This window comes from Choloepus didactylus, chromosome 2, assembly GCF_015220235.1.
Source record: "Choloepus didactylus isolate mChoDid1 chromosome 2, mChoDid1.pri, whole genome shotgun sequence".
NCBI lineage: Eukaryota > Metazoa > Chordata > Mammalia > Pilosa > Megalonychidae > Choloepus > Choloepus didactylus.
The window spans coordinates 121,128,651-121,144,820 of NC_051308.1; the positions used below are offsets into that span (position 1 = coordinate 121,128,651).

The 16,170-nt window shown below is 38.9% G+C and overlaps 1 protein-coding gene across 4 annotated transcripts in view; it reads left to right on the top strand.

Annotated features, from left to right (window-relative positions):
- Positions 1 to 16,170, top strand: part of SPAG17 (sperm associated antigen 17) — a 281,073-nt gene that overhangs the window by 31,084 nt on the left and 233,819 nt on the right. For all 4 annotated transcript variants that reach the window (XM_037826256.1, XM_037826259.1, XM_037826258.1 and 1 more), the window contains exons 2-3: positions 5,657 to 5,797; positions 6,415 to 6,501. In XM_037826256.1, coding sequence (XP_037682184.1) covers positions 5,657 to 5,797; positions 6,415 to 6,501 — 228 coding nt within the window. The remainder of the gene's footprint in view (positions 1 to 5,656; positions 5,798 to 6,414; positions 6,502 to 16,170) is intronic.

Genomic DNA, 16,170 nt, shown 5'->3' on the forward strand with positions numbered 1-16,170 from the left:
ACAATCTGCTTGGCTCGCCTCAACATTTTCTCAGGGATAGCCTTGACTTTTCCATCAAAGTCTTCCGTAAGTCAGCCTCAGATAGCCTTAGCCAGCCAGGGATGGAGGCATCTGCATGCTGGTGAATATTTAATAGCTGGCTCTGGTGAAGTTAAGTTCTGATTTGTAGCATTTGCTGTTACCATGGTTTAAATACTATACCCTCATGGCCGATTTCATGTTACCAAGGCAAAATGACTGATCAGATTTGAGAAGAGATGTGGGCAGTTGGCTCTAGGGCCCCACTGGATGGAGGCCAGAAGATTGGAGTGGACTGAGCTGTGGTGTCGCAGCAGGAGGCGGAGGTCAGGTTCAGGACTTCCCAGGTTCTGGGCCTGGCAACTCTTACTGTGTGACACTTAAGTCTGCCTTCCTCTCTCCCCACCCCACCCTGATGTGCTTCCATCGTAAAATCAAGCCCATAAGAATTACCAAAGCAGCTTGAAGTAGTAAGGGATCCCAGAACATGCAGCATTAGTGGAAGGGAGGAGGGAACAGGCCTGCCTGTGTTTTTTTGATGGGAGATGGGAGGGAGTGGGAAGAAGGCAGGAGATGGAAGGAACAGTTTTCCAGTTAACGTATGTTCATCTGTGAGTGAGACTTTTTCCCTGCTATCTGGAAGAGTCGCCTCCGTCCCCTGGCATCTGGTTGCTTGTCTGTGCCACAACAGTGAACCTGTCTTAAAAGAGGAATAGTTACAGGGCCTAATTCCCCAAACCTTGGTTATTGACCCCTGATGTGAGCCACCTTAGATCAGATATGGACTGTTCTCTGTCTCAAGAACTTCAGGGATGTGGACTGCATACACTGCACAGTTTCCTAACATGATACATTCTCGAGCTTTATAATTCCGAGGTCAAAGTCCTCTTAGTGTCCAAATGTACTCTATTGCTGCTTTAACATGTCAAACAACAGATATTTATGTCTGCTCTCTTTCCCGTTCACTCCTGGGAGCCATGAAGAGCAAAAGTGAATAAAAACAAAGTCTCTGACATAAGGAGCTTGCAGTCTAGTTGAGAAGACATGACAGCCACCCAGCCATTACTAAATAAGGATTACTTATAGCAATATGGTGATAATATGATAAGCTATAGTATTTATGATAAAATTGTGAGGGATCAATAATTAGAGGAGAGTCTATAATGAGTACTTGTTTGGTAAGAATAGTAAAAGGAGTTTGAAAATGCATCTTTTACTAATTTATATTGTTCTTGTTTATTATATAACAATGTGTACCCACTTTTTAACCTATATTTTCAACTTATTATTTAGTTAGATTCCATTTTTAACAAATATTGTTGTAGCAGCCAGTCCTATGTAATAAAAATATTTCTTCTGCTGGCCAACAGCCCATACTAACACTCCCTTGCTGATGTAGATCCAAGACTCCTTTTGAAGGAAAAACCCTGTATGAGAAAGACATTCACAAATCCCTGTCTATTTGGCAGTAAATCTACTTAACAAAAAGGTTATCCTTTCAGCAGAGCATTGACATAAAGTACAGGTTTGCATCTCTGTACAGTGTTAAATGACTCTTAATAAAACCTGACTTTTTTTGCATTGATTTTACTTTGGGCCTAAAAAAGATGCTCATCACCACGGGTTCATGGAGCTTATCAGGCTCTGATCAGTTCTGGGTAGAGGCTGTGGGACTCGCATCTCAGTTCTTTTAGGGCTGCAGACTCCCTGACATGCTAGGAAATCAGTAGAAGAAAGCCCACAGATCCTTCCGTCACCAGCGCCAGCGCCAGCTGACTATTTGTGCTAATAGAAGGAAGCAATCACAATCCTGTCGTCCAAAAGCTACTTTAACTCGTATTTGAAATGGTTTTTGTAGTTATATTAGAATACTGGAGGGCCTAAGTAAAACTTGGAGAATTTGCAATATGTGAAAGAAAAATAGTTATAAATCTACCCTGTGTCTCTGGGACAGTAGGCTTGTGTGAGACAGCCAGTTTCTCTATGTTTACACGAATACTTTCTTGCGTTAGGAGACTAGTATGTAAGTGTTTGGGTTAAGACGCCCTCCCGCCAGGCTTCAAATTAGGTGAGGCTGGTAAAGAAAAATAAAAGGTAATGGATTGTGTCCATACATGACTTCATTCCATCCTTTGAGTGATTTTATCAATAACGACTAGAGGGCAAAGCTTAGCAATAATCATGTAGAATATATGCCTCCAGGTAACAGAGAGCTGACTTTATTTCCTAAGCTGTTTGAGGTGTGCCAGAACTAAGCCCTCTTCCCTCGCTGTTGGATACATCCAGTGTAGCTTTTCTCAAATGGTTAATGTTGGCCTTCTCTAGGCCTATGCTATTAATTACACCCAAACTTCTTAAACTGCCTCAAACAAATTCACCAACAGGTAGGAGTACCACAGGACTCACAGGAGTTGCACACATTATGCTTTTGTTTCTTCCTCATGGTCAGCATTGGTTTTCTCTGCAGTGAGTTTCTCTTGCTTCCCTGTGAACTCAAATTTAAGGATTTTGTTTAACTGCATGTTGTGGTGGGATACCAATGGAGGAATGTTTTTTCCCTAGTATTTTGCCAAATCTAATTTGTGCAAGATTTCTTTCCTAAACAATTTCCTATTTTTAAAACTGCTGCCAGTTGAGAGAAATATGGGTTCTATAGCTACCCTGAAATACTAAGAGAAAGATTCAGAAGTTGTATTTGCAGAGCATCATTTATTTAGCTGTTCTTCCCAATTAGACCTGAGGAAGTGACTTGCTCTTTATTAGCCGAATGCTGTACATTTCCTAGCATCTTGCTGCCCCCCGGTGTGAAACTCCAGTAGGTGCATCCCTCTATGCAGGCATTCTTGGTTTGTTATTATAATTGTCTGGTGGTTCCATTTCATGATTTGTAGTTATTAGTCACTAAACCATAATTCTGAGGGAGTCCCCTATAGGTCCTATTGTGTCAAATAGATCCAATTTCTAGAGCAGGAGTTTGGTGGGCTAGAGAGTGTAGAAGGAAAACTGTACCTAAGCTGTCCTCTTATGCCCTCTTGAGATGGAAAACCATGGCCTGGGTCTTGAGTGGACCTCAAAGAGCAGCTCTGAACCTGAACAAATCTGGATCTTCTCTAGCACGGACAAACTGTCTTAGAGGGACAGCAGGGGTCCCAGAAATTTCAGTATAGTTCCATGGATTGGAGGAATGGGTCTTGTGTTAAGATGCATCCTGGAACAAAGTAACAAAAGCACTGGACTTCAGGGGAGAGAACCTTGGAAAATTTCCTTAATCTCTTTGAGCCTTTATAAAACTATCATTTTTTAAAAGATCAGTCTCATGTTTTAAAATTTTAATACATAATTTATTTTGAAGGTTCTATAAACTCTAATATGCAATGTGAATCTTAATTTATTACTTTTACTGTGCCTGATTGCCTGATGTAGCCTCTTAGGTGCAATTTGAGGATTATGGAAGGCATTAAGACCCAAAGACTTGCTCTTGAAACTGTACTGAAATGATCCCCAAATTAAATGCCATGTATATAGTCTCTTTGCTGTGCTGCTAAAATGATCAAGAGCAACTAATTTGACTTCGTTGGGCCTCTGTTTTTCCATCATCAAGTGTAAATGCATCTATTTCAAGAGGTTACTCAAGGAAGTAACATATGCCTGGCACATGGCTGATTCAAGTAATTGTTAATTCCCTCCTCCTCCCTTGGTCTTCTTTTTTTTTTTTTGGTCTGCAATGGTCAACACCTGCCTTGAACACCAGATGCTAATGGGTATGTGGTTCAACTATAACTCCTTCAACTCCCTCTTTTTAAAAAGTCCCCAGAAGAGCTGAGAGGCAGCCCCTTCTTGTCACCATTAGCTTGCAAATATTGGTAAGGAATCTTGCATTGGGAGGGGTGGAAATGGTCATTAAAATCTTCAGTGCTAGAAGTGTGACTGTTAGGAACTTCAAGCCACTGCCTGTTCAGAACCATGTGCATTTCACAGTGAGAATGAAAGAGATTTTCCTTCTTTATGATGACTAGAAGTTGTGACTTTTAATAAAGGAGCAGACAAGAGAAAATAAAGGTATCCAATGGCAGGAAAGGTCATTTTGCTACAATGGAATTCTTTTGCCGAAGAATACATGGTAAAGAGCATACCTCCTCTTTAGAATGGGAACAATTTAAAACATTCTCCATCTTTTATGGTGAATTAGCAAACAAAAAATGTTTTACACTTAATATAACAGATGAAAACACATAGAGCCACACCTCTCTGTGTGCACGCACACACATACATGCACACATACTTTCTAAGTAACATACACATTTTTATGCTTTTACATGTGGCAGTTTTTTGGTGACAGTTTTAGAGATTGGATGGTTTTTATTAGACAGTAAGTTTTCCATGGAGAGAAAAATATAACGGCAATCATTAATTGATGGTAAGAAAGAATCTGAGCTAAGGTCCTTTCTCCCATCCTTACCCTAATTCTGCCATCACCCTGATTTTACACTGGACAGAGACCAGAGAATAAAACTATGCATTCCATTAAATTTGGGTGACCTTTTCAAATCTTCCTAAGCACTTTTTTTTTGTTTGTTTTTTTTTTGGCATGTACCAAAACAGGAGTTTTACTCTTCATGGGTCAGCTCTCTGGAGGAGTAGAGCTAGAGGGAAGCATAGATTTTGTCCTGCCCAATTCCTTCATTTTATAAACAGGAAAACTAAGACACATACAGATCACATGGCTAGAGTGTCCTGCCTTATATTATCTCTGTTTTTCTAATGTCTCTATCATGTTTGTTTCATCCAGCTCCTCATAAGATTGTTAGTGCTGGAAAGCCCCAGTCCTGATTTACAAGAGTTTGCCTCTTCCCTCAGCACCACACAGTGGGTGATTCAGGGAACTCCACCCTAATCTCCCCCAGAGAACTGCTTCTTCCCAATGAAAATGATAATTATAATAAATAGAAAGGGAGAACATAACAAGAATATTGTCCTTAGTAACTTATTTCTTTAAATTATTTGGTGCAAAACTTCATTTCCAAGTGTAATTTTTTTCACCCTATTTCTTAGGAACGGGAAGGACTCATCTGTGAATTAGGAATAAGATTCTTATGTTACATTAGGGGAAAAGCTGTGTTCTAGTTCAGTGCTTTGCAGAAATTTCAAGGGTTGAATTTTACCTCATTTAACAGCGAATTTGGCAACTCATTCAATATTATTTAACATTCAGGACATATTTGTTGATGCCTACTAGGTTCTTAGCACTATTTAGAGTTTTAGGATACAAAGGGGAACAAAACAGAGTCCAGCCATTGTGGAGATTATCTATTAATGTATATTTTTGACATAGGAGCTGTTGTTTTCCAACACCAAATTATCATTAGACAACATTTCAGTGAAATCGTTTTTGTTTTTGTTTTACCAAATCTTCCCTAAAATGAAATGCCTCGCTCTCAAATTTATTTGGTCAAGTTGCACGGAGTCTGGCACAATACCGCCCCCTTGTGGCTATTCGAATCAGGGACTCTACAAGATTGACTCCGTCTTTAAGATAAGTTTTACAGGAAAATTATCCTGTTTTTTCAATGGGAGCCTTTGACACAAAATTATCTAGTCAGGAATATTTAGAGTCTAATTCCTTCTGATTTGGAAACAGAACGATTGGAAGGCCTCCATCGCTTTTGTGGTTGGGAACCAGATTGAGGACGATCTTCTCATCCGAGCCCTCGCCCTCGCGGTCCAAGTCCCTCAGCGGAAGCTCTTCAGTATGGTATCATGGCAAGAAATTCTGCAGCAGGTACCTGCCCACTCCTATATCCAGACCCCTTCAAGACGTTTTTTCCTAAAACAGTAGAATCAAATAAATAATAAAATAAAGAAAACTATTATATTCTTGGGCCGTTTTGTAAATGTTGATGGATTACTTTAAACATTTAACTAGAATAAATTTGAATTGTTTAATCTAAAACAATTTTTTCCATGAATATTCCTATTAATATTCCTTCATTTGAAAAAAAAAATTTGAGACCCTACCAGGCACCTTGCTAGGTTTTATTAATAAATTTCTGCGAGGAATTTATTAATAATAGATTAAATAATAATAATAAAAGATTACACTATTTAAGGTTCCTGGGAAGGCCATAAGTAATCAGAAAATGAAGTCTACGGAGAATCATAAATGTCAGAGGTAAGAGGAGAACAATAACATAGAAAAGAAGTCAGATGGCACATGCCTATACAATTACTAACCCACTCACCAAATGACTATAAATATTTCACCTGATTGATGAATATCTCTCCCTTTCTAGGTTCTCTAACCCCTCTAATCACCTAGGTTATTTGAAAGTCACATATATCCAAGTGTTCTTAAAGTAAGCCTTTCTTTTTTATTGGATGAATTAAATTTTCTTACAGATCGATGGAATAAATGACCTTTATGGATCTCCTTCATCTAAAAGGGCAAAAAAATCTGCCGTTGGTAATACCTCCTTATTTTATGAGGTAGGTAACAGTATTGAAGAAAATTCTCTAATTTTTAGCAAATGATAACTGCATCAATAACCTCATACCATTCTTTACTGAATTCATTCTTTGAAAGCCAACTCCTCCCCCTCATTGGGAATGTTTGTTCCTGATGGCAGACATTAAAGTAATGTCTCCCTTTTAACAAAATCTCTCTCTAGGAATAAAATTGCCCTAGAGTGTTTACACTCTAATTACATCCAATTGAAGAATGTAAATAAGAATTTTTTATATACAGAAAGTGTTGGGTCATACTTTCTAATGATAATTACTGAGTATCTGATGGTTTAAAGGGGGTTCATATTATTAGTTTATGACAAAGTGTTACTTTTGCCAAAAAGTAAAGTCAAATGCTCCAGAAAGAGTTTCCTATACAAAGCTGAGGCATAATGAAATCATTTTCCATCAGTTTGTGAACTTTGTGCACATTTTAACACAACATTATAAATCCTCTCAAATGTAAATATGAAAATAACTGTACTCTTCAGATCAGTGGTTTCTCCATTTCTATCACCTGCTTAATACAAAAGTCTGTCTGCACCAACCCAGTAGGATTTTGCAAAGGACTCAGGAGCCATGCACAGTACAAGGGAAGTTCTTCTAACCCTGCATTGTTAATATCTCACTTACAGCTTGCAAGAAACTATAAAAACCCAATGGCTAATTAGAAGATCACTTAAAATTTGTCAAGCACTGTTTTATGGCCCTGCAGACCTAAAACAAAAAGATTTTTGGATCTCTCTAGGACAAACCTGTTTGCATTTTATTTCAGTGATGACTAACAAACTTTTTTATGTGCTTCAGGTTTTGTATGATTTCATAAAGGGCTTTTAATATTGCCTGAGTTCTATCTGACTACATTTCATTGCATTTATTTACGATGGACAGTACTGTGAATTTTATAGCATGAACTCATGTTACACTATCACCATCAAGGCAAACTTATTTTGTGCCGCTGGAGTCAAATAACGCACCTTCTATCTTTAGTTATGAAGATCCTAAGTGTGTGCTCCAGTTGAAACATTATGTGGTACCTGGATTTAAAATATTGGAATTTTTCTTCTGAAGTGGCCATAGAAATCCATGTCCAATTCTCAGGCCTGGGATCAATTAGCATCCCCCAAAGGAGTCTTTCTTCTTCAGAGATGCTTAGTAAAAATCAGACGTGATAACAGGCCAGTTTTGACATATGATCTGGACAGGCATTCTGACTTGGATGTGGGATAGCACAATGTTACAAATCCTCTCAAATGTGTGCTTTGACTCTTGATTGCATATTCTTCACTCAGGGGATGCCCATTTCACAACTGGCTCTAGCACACTTTTCCAGTGGAACCTTTAGGCAATAAGCCTCCCATATCCACTCGCATACACTTTTCTGAATGGTTCTGGAAGGAAAGGGAAAGCAGGGTGGAGCATCATGGAGATTAGACCTTGGGTGCATCAAAAACTCATTCACGTCAATTGCTGCAACAGAAATGGATAAAGAACATAAAACAAACTCAGGCTCCTGGTCAACAGTGGCCAAGGACAGATAGCACACCTGAGGGAGAGGGGCACATTTACAATCACTATCCCACCACACCCAGGACCTGCTCAGTGTGTCTCATCATAGGTGAATTGAAAAGCCACCATTAATGCCTATTGGGGCTCCAAGTAGTTGAGTGTTGGCCATGCAAGAGCCCCGGAAGCCTCTGTCTTATGGAACCTCCAGACTTTTGAGTTTCCTTCAAACAGTCCGCTCATGAGTCTGTTTAAAGTTCTGCACGTTATATAGCAGCTGGGACACTTGTCACAGGTGCACCTGGGACATTTACCACGGGTACACCACTGGAAAGCCTATTTAGGACATCTTAAGTTATCGTAAAAGGTAATCTAACAAAATTGCTTATGTTATATGGGAAATTCATAGAGTTCTTCCTCCTTTGAGACCTTCATTTTGAAGGGAGAACACAAAATAGGTATCATAAAGGCCATGTTCTTAAGTACTCTAGTGCTTAAGTGCTTCTGGTTCTAGGATATGCTCTTGGGCCTTTAATTAGAGCCCTAGCCATTCTTACTTTAAGTACAATTCTAATGAATTTAGCTCTCTGATTTTTTAGCCTGTGGTCAATTAGGAGCAGCAAATTAAAGCAAGACTGTCTTACTATAGTGCAGTTTATCCATGAGTAGTAAAATAATGTCAGAACCACATTACGTATTTCCAATAATGGCTCTAAATGTCTGGGCTAGTGGGGAACACATTCCTAACTGATTTGTTCAAGTTTTCACTTGGATGGTTTGGTGTTGTGTACACATAGCTTTATTTTGAAATTGTGTAATTTCCCATGAAACCCTAGAATTTCATCTAGCTGTGGTATTGTATATATGAGAGAGCCTTTATTTATAAACCACAGTGCTTTGAAAATCTACTCAGATTTGTGCTAATGTAATTCCACAGAGACATAGTTACAGCCCATTTGTTCATTCACCTTCTCTTTTTGGAAATCATGTTCTTGCTTAGCAGGAAGTATTCCAGGGACTCATGTAGAAAGATGAGAATATTCTCCTTTGGGTCCATGCTCAGGAATGTTAGCTATTATTGTTGTTGTTGTTGTTGTCATTAAGTGGTGATGATGATGATGATGATGGTGGTGGTGATGATCCCATCCACTGGCACTGCATATGAGTACCATTTCTAACATGCAATCCTATTTGAGGATGTGGGCACATAGGAAAAATGGGTATGCAAATATTGCCTGCATTGCAAAGTGTCCAGTTTTAAAAAATATTAACAAATACATTCTTGTCCAATTCAAGTACTACTGCCAGGCACTATATAGACAATGTGGAGAAAACAAATATCAATGTTATGAATATTATAAAGATCCTAAACTCAAGAAGTTTAAGGTCTAGGTAGATTATATGTATTAGCCTGACACATAGTAGGTGTTCAATAAGTATTTGTTGAATAATTTAATTATACTATGCAGAAATTAGTGAGTGAAATTCATGAGGGACAAGTGAAGTGTTACAGGGATTCAGAGGCAGAGATTACCATTAGCCAGGGCTGGCCAAGGGATAGGGGCATCTAGAGAAGCGCTTGTGGAGGAGGTGTCACACCTGGTGGGGAAGGAAAGAAGGACTGATAATTTTGATCTTTAAATATATTATCCCAATTTAGCCACATCACAATTCTAAAAGGAAAGATAGATATTCCCATTTTACATGTAGTGAAATAGGCTCAGAGAAGGTAAGAAAATTACCTAACTAGAAAATTGAAAAACTTGGATTTAAACATAGTTCTGCCTGATACCTAGCCACAAGTTTTTCTCCTTTACCCCCAAAACCTGTGCTTTTTTCCTAGGCTCAGAGATGTCCATCCATGGATGGAGGATCTTGGCTTTAAAATGTGGGAGAGGGCATTCTAAGAAAAGGGAACAACACAAGCAAAAGTATAGGAGTGGGAAAAAGCTAAATGTGTCTGAAATTCATAGTTACATGGTGCAATATGCACTGTATAGGATAGGTCTCTATATTTTATCATCCTGAATATATTTTAATTATTACCTTAGAATCCTGAAGATGTAAATCTCTGAGAAAACATTTCAAACACCAGAAAAATACATGCTTTAGACTCATGAGGGAACTTAAATTTATTTACTAAATATGCACAAATAATTTTCTGAGTGTATAAGTTTTATGACCCATTAAAGAACCTGACCTGTCCGTTTTCAGGTATACTCAGTCCTGACCAAAAGAAAAAGAGGAAAGTATTAAGGGTCATTGAAAGACAACTGAAATATTCTCTATGAGAGAGGTCTGTTTGTATCTGTTATGGTTTGCTAATGCTGCCGTTTTGCAAAATACCAGAAATGGATTGGCTTTTATAAAGGGGGTTTATTTGGTTACAAAGTTACAGTCTGTATTAGTTAGGGTTCTCTAGGGAAACAGAATCAATGAGAGGTATTTATGACTATAAAATTTATAAAAGTGACTCACGCAACTGTGGGTATGCACGAGCCCAAATTCTGTAGGGCAGTCAGCAAACTGTCAACTCCAAGGAAGATGTCCGATGAACTCCTCAGGAAACGAACCTGCAACTTCGACGAACTCCTCAGGAAACGCTTCGCTGGGCAGCCAAAGAAGAAGTGAAGGTCCTCTATCTGTCTCGCTTGTAAGTCTTCAGCTGATTAATTGGATTAAATCCAGCCAATTGCATTCTCTCATTGTGGAAGACACGCCCTTCAGTGAGTCATCAGACACAGCTGCAGCCAATTGACTGATGATTTAATAAACCAGCCTGTTGGTTTATTAACCAGCCACAAACATCCTTGCAGCAATTGTTAGGCCAGTGCTTGCTTGACCAGACAGCTGGGTACTATCACCTGGCCAAGTTGACACATGAACCTAACCATCACACAGTCTTAAGGCCGTAAAGTGTCCAAGGTAAGGCATCAACAATCGGGTACCTTCACTGGAGGATGGCCATTGGTATCCGGAAAACCTCTGTTGGCTCAGAAAGGCATGTGGCTGGCGTCCACTTGTTCCCAGGTGGCCTTTCAAAACAGCGTTCTCCACAATGTTGCTCTTGGGGCATTTCGTCCTCTCTTAGCTGCAGCTGCTCTTCAAAATGTCACTCTCAGTTGCTCTGAGGTCCTTCTGTCTGTGAATTTCTTTATAGGGCTCCAGTGATTCAATTAACACCCACCCTGAATGGGAGAGGTAACACCTCCATGGAAATTATCCAATCAAATGTTTCACTCACAGTTGTTTGAGTCACATCTCCATGGAAACACTCAAAGAATTACAATTTAATCAACAATAATATGCCTGCCCCCACAAGACTGCATCAAAGAACATGGCGTTTTGGGAGACAAACTAGCACAGTATCAAAATGCAAAGATTCTCCCACTTATGATGAAATCTGGTACATAGTGAGTGAACATTGTTACAAGATAGAATGTGCAAATTTCAGGCTTTGACTATGTGGCTTTGATAAATTAGAAAGACAAAGCTACCAGTTGAGCAGGGATTTGTTTATCAAGTTCTCTGAAGTCAGAGCCAATAGCCTTAAAGGTTTTAACTTCCACTCAGTTTTTCTCTTCATTTTATGATGGTGACCAGCATACCTCCTTACCTAGAGATGAGCCTCCATCCATACATGGACTTTGGTTTCCATGTGCCTGTCTGTGACTTATTCAGACACATTCAGTTACCACCCCTCCCCTCTCACACAAAATTAACCTGCTGAAACGAAATGTTTATGCTTTAATTGGTTTTAGTTTCCATGCAATGGGTTGGCTTAAACAATGAGAATTTATTAGCTTATGGTTTTGAGGCTAAAAGAAAGACCAAATCAAGGTGTTATCAAGGCGACACTTTCTGCCTGAAGACTATCGCATTCTGGGGCTGGCTGCCAGCAGTCCTTGGTCCTTACTTTGTCACATGGTGAGGCACATGTGGTATCTTCTGTTCTCTCCCATCTCTCCCATGTTTCATTGATGTTCAACTTCTGTTGCACCCTCTGTGGCTTTCTCCCTCTCTGTCTGAATCTTATTCTGCTTATGGAGGCCTCCAGTATTTAGGATTAAGACCCATCCTTATTGGGCTGGGCCACACCTTAAGTGAGGTAACCTCATCAAAAGGTCCTACTTACAATGGGTTCATACCCACAGGTATGGGTTAGATTTAAGAACATGTTGTGTGGGGTACACACAGCTTCAAACCACCACTATTAGTGACTCACTTATTTAAAAAAAAACAGTCACTTCTCAAAGTTGCCATGCAGCAAAGAACTTGGGCGATCCTTAGGATTTCATCATATGGTACAATTTTACAAATGTAAATAATTATTAATTTTCCTCTTTACCTCCCATCAGTAGAAAAAAAAAAGAACTTAACTTTTTAAAACTGATATAGTTTTAATTAAAATATTTCTATGGGCCTTTTTATTGCATCTGGGAGAAAATTAAATGTGGAAAGATTTTTCCAATACTATATTTAAGAGTAATGGACCAAATGCAGTTAATAAGATATAGAATCAAATGTTATACCTTCAGATCTAATTAGTTTTCAGTACATTTTTCAGACACTTTGCTAGTGCATTGGATTAGTGCCCCCAGATGTAATAGTTCTTATTTCCTGGGTGTGTAGACATATTTCTCAGGTTTTACCCTGCAAGCATTCATAATGATTCACAAACAAGAACACAGACTTAATTATAATCCAGTTGCCACCCTTTTCCAGATTCTTAAAATGAAACTCATTTCTTAAACGGTGCCTCGGATTAACAGTCTATCCCATAGAATTGTAAGGCCTTATTTGGAGGTGGCCCTTGTCAAAATGAAAAATGGAAAACTCATGCTTCAGAGATAGGAACAAATAATATGTGAAAACATTTAAGGGGTTTGAAGTTATTAAAATGGCAGATCTCCTAGGAACAGAAAAGCAGTATGTCATGGAAGAAATGAAGAAAAAGAGAGACAGGATGCATTTTCTGGCCTTTTCAATCCTGAGTTTTAAAACAAAACAAAACAAAAAAAATTCTGGAAGAGTTGGAAAGTAGCCAACCTAATGCCATTATTTCATAGAGCTTAGGGACGCACCAGGAAATTACAGGCCAGTTAGTTTAACGTCACTTGTAGGGAAAGTATTAAAAACTGCTGCAGGAGGTCAAGTAAAAGGATGCTTGGAAAAGCACAGCTTGATTAAGGCAAGCCTGGCCAACATGGTTTTCGGAAAGGGAAGGTCATGTCTTAGGAACTTGTTGAAATTCTTTGAAGCTATTATGGCCAGTACAGTCTTCAAAGAATACAGCAAGGCCCAGAACCTGCGTTTCTTTCCTGTCCCACATCAGTCCTTTAGGGATGCCTACATAGCATGGCCCACATCAGAGCTTTGGCGTCCAGGTTTGGAAACCACTATCAAAATAGCAAGAAGAAAATATAACTTCCAATAGTACATTTTAAAAGCTGGAACCAATTAATACAACCTGATATTTATAAATGTAAGATAATGAGACTTGGAACAAGACTTAAGAACATAGAGCTGTAACAAAGAAATACTACATTGGGACTATAAAAACAATCCAGGAGTTATTGCACTGAAATCTGGGCTTTGAGGCACTTTTCACCCAAAGAAGGGAAGGCAAGAAGAAATCACACTGCCAGAAATGGTTGGAGAGTAAGGGGTAATGGAGAGTTGCAACCGAACAAATTTTGTCGGGATGGGAAAAAAGAGGAGTCAAAGTGTTAACAACCCTTAGCCTCCAAGGTTCTGGGGAAGGTCAGAGCAGCCCCGCAGAGAAAGCCAAGTCTAAGCTAGTCACTGAAGTGGCAGAGGGCCAGGGCTCCTTTGCTTGGAGAATGGGGCTCCCTTGGGGTGCGAATATTTTTGTTTCTGAGATAGGAAACTTGGAGTTCTGTTTTCAAAGAAAAGCACAGGTTCAAAAAAACCCAAATCATCCCCCAGCTTTTCCTACCCCTAGGGCACAGGCAGCTGGACAAGTCCACGTGGCAAGTGGTCAGCAGCCCAGGAAAAGGGAGGAAGACTCTGGGGAGGTGTGGTATCAGATGCCGGGGGGGCCTGGGATTCAATTAGGAAACACATACCAAGGGCGTATGGGAGAAATGTTGGACAAGGAAAAAATCTAGTCAAAGATTGTAGAACACAGGTATTGGCAAGGACCTGCCACAAAACTGAAGTGAGATTCAGCTACTAAGCGGTCATCACTTCTTCTCCAGATCCTGGCTGGGGTGGGTCCTGGAGTCTCTCCAACAGCCCAGCCAGCATAACTGGAAGAATGTCAGGGAAGGAATCAAGCACGCTACCATTCTATTCCTGTGTCTAAGACTGAATAACCCACATTTACATATGATGGTAATTAACAGTTACCATTATTGAACACTTAATTTATACCAAATATTATATGCTGGGTGCTTTATAGATATTAGCTAATCAGCTAATCAAATCTTCTTCAACAGCCCTGCCAGGAGATATTTACAAATGCTAAACCAGAGCTCAGACAGGTTAACTTGTTGATTCCGAAGGCTGTGTTCCTTCTACTATCATCATACAAAAGCTGAAGATAAAACAGCTTGAATTCTGGAGTGGTTGTCTTGGTTTAACATTTCTTGATTACAAGCCACTGTTATCATTTAGAATTAAGCCTTAAACCTCTCCGTAGTTTTGTGATATGTTTATTGTTTCTCTTACTTCTCAAGTGAAAACAGTGAAGCCATATCTGCAGGTGGTAAGGGAACCAAACAATTGTAGTCAGTATTTTTAGGCATTTTAATGAGTGGCTTCTGTCCAAATGTCTGGGTCAACAGGAAATTTTAATTCTGAGGGTTGAGATTTACATGGTTAAGCTGACAGTCTTTTCTTTGGGGAAGGGAGAGGGAATGATGGGAAAAGAGGGAAGTTGTTACATATTCATCATAGATGAAGGTGTGGAAAGAAAAGCCACCTGTCTGAAATCCTAAGCTACTTAGTAAGGGCTAAATTAACCTCCAGGGTGCCTTATGCTCGTTTTGGTAGGACATATACCCAGTGTTTAGATGCATAGATCCAAACTAGACTGCCTGGGCTCATAATCTTGGACAAGTTCTAATCTTACTGTACTCCAGTTTTTTCTCCTTTGTAAAATCAGGGGAATTGATAATATCTACTTCATAAAGCTGTTGAGAAGGTTAAATGAGATAGTGAATATAAAATACATAGCCTAGTACCTGGCATGGAGTAAGCGCCCATTAAAATTTAGTTGTTTTTTTTTTAATTTCTATTCACGGTCATAGCGTATTGGAGTCTTGTACATTAATGAGAGTGTGTGTTACTCCAAACACATCTATGAGTAGGTTTCTCACTAAGCAGGATGTTACTGAAAGATAAACTAATGGTCAAAGGGTATTTGGGCTGTTGCATTATACTTGTCTTCATGGCCATGGTGGAAACTAGCATGCATTCTTCTTTGATGTATCAGGTAAGGGGTATATCAAAGGAATGAAGAGCAATAGTAACCATTTCTAAGATAAATAAACACAGAAATCTCACATTTATGTAAAGAGGGGTTTCCCAACCACTCTCTCATTAAATCTTCACTCCTTCACATGAGCTAGTATTATCTCTACATATAAATGGAGAAATGGGAACCCAGGAAAGTTAAATGACTTATTAATGGTCACCCATCCAGGTACTGGCAGAGATGAATCAGGGTCAGTTCTCCTGCCAATTCAGGTCTTTTTCAGCACCTCACAAAAGGCAGGTCTTATTTGCTAAAAAGTTCTTGTTCATTTATTCATTTCTCACAAGATAATTTTAGATGGTTTGTGGGTAAAAATTTTTATTTCATTAGTACATATTTATTTTAATGTGCTTTAGAAAAAATTAAATCTTGTAATTTTCCCAATTCAATTCAATGTCTTAGGATAGGGCTAATTCTTTTTTAAAACTGTTTACAGCCAGAGTATAGAAAAAAATATATTAGATTCATTACAGCACAGGTGATACACAGCTTTGATTAAATCATGAAGTGATACTCGAATGGCTGAGGTATAGGAAATACTTCATTTTCATGCACTCCACAAATATTTGAGTACCTATTATAAACCAAATCTATGGTTGGGTTTATCTTGGTAAATAAAACAGATACAATTCTCTGCCCTTAAA